This window comes from Mandrillus leucophaeus, unplaced genomic scaffold (assembly GCF_000951045.1).
Source record: "Mandrillus leucophaeus isolate KB7577 unplaced genomic scaffold, Mleu.le_1.0 Scaffold200, whole genome shotgun sequence".
Lineage (NCBI taxonomy): Eukaryota > Metazoa > Chordata > Mammalia > Primates > Cercopithecidae > Mandrillus > Mandrillus leucophaeus.
In genome coordinates, this window is record NW_012102033.1 from 1214935 (window position 1) to 1218155 (window position 3221).

General features: G+C 52.1%; 1 protein-coding gene across 1 annotated transcript in view; it reads left to right on the plus strand.

Annotated features, from left to right (window-relative positions):
• The window catches only part of LMTK3 (lemur tyrosine kinase 3), a 50857-nt gene that overhangs the window by 9121 nt on the left and 38515 nt on the right, over positions 1 to 3221 (plus strand). Inside the window, exon 7 of the mRNA XM_011979403.1 lies at positions 3085 to 3172. Within this exon, the coding sequence (XP_011834793.1) occupies positions 3085 to 3172 (88 nt within the window). The remainder of the gene's footprint in view (positions 1 to 3084; positions 3173 to 3221) is intronic.

The window sequence follows — 3221 nt, forward strand, 5'->3', positions numbered from 1 at the left end:
GGTACAATCTCAGCTCACTGCAACCTCTGCCTCCCGGGTTCAAGCAATTCTCCTGCCTCAGCCTCCCGAGTAGCTGGGATTACAGGCACCCACCACCACATCTGGCTAATTTTTTGTATTTTTAGTAGAGACGGGGTTTCACCACGTTGGCCAGGCTGGTCTCGAACACCTGACGTCAGGTGATCCACCCACCTTGGCCTCCCAAAATGTTGGGATTACAGGTATTTTTGTTTTGTTTTGTTTTGATTTTGAGACAGAATTTCACTCTTGTTGCCCAGGCTGGAGTGCAATGGCACGGCCTCAGCTCACTGCAACCTCCACCTCCCGCGTGCAAGCAATTCTCCTGCCTCAGCCTCCCAAGTAGCTGGGATTACAGGCATGCAGCACCACACTTGGCTAATTTTGTATTTCTAGTAGAGACGGGGTTTCTCCATGTTGATGAGGCTGGTCTCGAACTCCCGACCTGAAGTGATCCACCCGCCTCGGTCCCCCAAAGTGCAGGGACTACAGGTGTGAGCCACTGCGCCCGGCCTCTTTTTTTTTTTTTTAATTGTACAGATGGATTTTCACTATGTTGCCTCAGCTGGTCTCAAATTTCTAGGTTCAAGCCATCCTCCTGCCTCGGCCTCCCAGAGTGCCAAGATTTCAGGTGAGAGCCACCATGCCAAGCCATAAACCCATTTTAAAAAGAGAAACTGTCAGCCGGGCGCGGTGGCTCACACCTGTAATCCCAGCACTTTGGGAGGCCGAGGCAGGCAGATTGCCTGAGGTCAGGAGTTCAAGGCCAACCTGGTCAACATGGTGAAATCCCATCTCTAATAAAAATACAAAAATTAGCCAGGCATGGTGGCACATGACTGTAATCCCAGCTACCCAGGAGGATGAGGCAGGAGAATTGCTTGAGCCTGAGAGACGGAGGCTGCAGTGAGCCAAGATTGTGCCACTGCACTCCAGTCTGGGCGACAGAGCAAGACTCTGTCTCAAAAAAAAAAAAAAAAAAAAAGAGAAAGAGAGAGAGAGAAACTGTCAGAGAATGACAAGTACCATGAGGAATTGAGGCAATATGTGACAGAGACAGGGCCCACTTTGGACAGCACCATCAGGGAGGCTGGGTTGATCTGGAGGAGCTGGCCATGCAAAGCACCATGGGAAGTGCAATCCAGACAGAGGGAACAGCAGATGCAAAGGATGTAGGACAGGAAGAAGCTCAAGGAGAGTGAATATCCCTGGAAATACAGTTAGAATGCAGGGTGAAGGCTGGGCACGGTGGCTCATGCCTGTAATCCCAGCACTTTGGGAGGCCGAGGTGGGCAGATCACTTAAGGTCAGGAGTTCAAGACCAGCCTGGCCAACATGGTGAAATCCCGTATCTACTAAAAATACAAAAATTAGCTGAGTGTGGTAGCGTGCACCTATAATCCCAACTACGCGGGAGGCTGAGGCAGGAGAATCACTTGAACCTGGGAGGCAGAGGTTGCAGTGAGCCGAGATTACACCGCTGTACTCCAGACTGGGTGAAACAGCAAGACTCTGTCTCAAAAAAAAAAAAAAAAAAAAAAAAAAAAAAAATGCAGGGTGAAAATAAAATCAAATAACATGTTGCCATTAAAACAGCAGTAATTGCTAGGATCTCAGCACATACCAGCTTTTCTCAGATCTCATGAAATTCCTCGGAGGAAGTTGCTGTCTCTGTCCCCCTTTTACAGATGAGGGAAACTGAGGCAGGGAGCAGCGAAGTGACTTGCCTGAGATGACACACCTAGGAAAGTGGGAGTCAGGGTTCAAACCCCCCGAGTCTGACTCTTTCCCACAGCGTGAGGGTAAAGGGGCGGTATTCAACCTGGCACTGGGGAGCAGCGAAGCTTCCAGGGGAGATGATGTTGAGGCAGAGGCCCGGGGGTGCCAAGAGAACTCTGATCAGAGGAGGGCGTTCTGCAGAGAGAGAACCATAGGTGCAGGCAGGGCATGGTGGCTCACGCCTGTAATCCCAGCACTTTGGGAGGCTGAGGTGGGCAGATCACTTAAGGTCAGGAGTTCGAGACTAACCTGGCCAACATGGTGAAACCCCGTATCTACTAAAAATACAAAAATTAGCCGGGCTTGGTGGCGTGCACCTATAATCCCAACTACTCGGGAGGCTGAGGCAGGAGAATCGCTTGAACCCGGGAGGTGGAGGTTGCAGTGAACTGAGATCACTCCATTGCACTCCAGCCTGAGTGACAAGAACGAAACTCTGTCTCAAAAAAGAAAGAAAGAAGAAAGAAAGAAAAAAAAAGAAAAGAAAAGAAAAGAGAGAGACAGAAAACTGTGGGTACAAAGGCCCGGGCCTAAGCAAGGGCCTGCAGGTTTGGGAAAATCCACATAGGATAAAGCTGACTCCTGGGCCAGCCTGAGGGGCAGGAGGAATCAAAAAGCTGGTGCTCTATCCTGGGGTGCTGGGGAGCGACAGAGGGTTGTGTGCGGTGAAAAGCAGGTCAGGGGCAAAGGCAAGGGTAGAGACTGGAGCCAGGAAGACCAGGAGGAGGCTGTGGGGATGAGGAGGAGAAGACTGAGAAGAGTTGGGGGCAGGAATGAAGGTGGAGGTGAGGTGTGAGGAGGAAGAAGAGGTAAAGGGGTCCCTGGGGATCTGGCCCCAGGAGCAGGTCAGTGAGGGCCATCCAGAGATGGGGAGCTGGGGAAGGACTGGGGTGCAGTCAAGGAGAGAGACTCTGAGGTGAGGAAACAGATCAAAAAGGTAAGAGTGGGCCGGGCTCAGTGGCTCACACCTGTAATCCCAGCACTTTGGGAGGCTGAGGGTGGATCGCTTGAGGTCAGGGGTTCGAGACCAGCCTGGCCAACATGGTGAAATCCCGTCTTTACTAAAAATACAAAAATGAGCCAGGCGTGGTGGCGCATGCCTGTAATCCTGGCTGCTCAGGAGGCTGAGGCAGGATACCAGCCTGGGCAACAGAGCGAGACACCATCTCAAAACAACAACAGCAACAAAAAAAGGGTGGAGGCAGCAGTTTGGCTGTGCTGGGAGGTTGGGGCTGGATGAAGAGGAAGGGGCTGTCTTCCCAACCCAGCCGCCTCCTCACTCCACAGGAGCCTGCAGCACCCCAATGTCCTCCAGTGCCTGGGTCTGTGTGTGGAGACACTGCCGTTTCTGCTGATTATGGAGTTCTGTCAACTGGTGAGGGTCTTGGGGGGTTGGGGAAGGGCAGAGGGGAGAGCTGGACGGG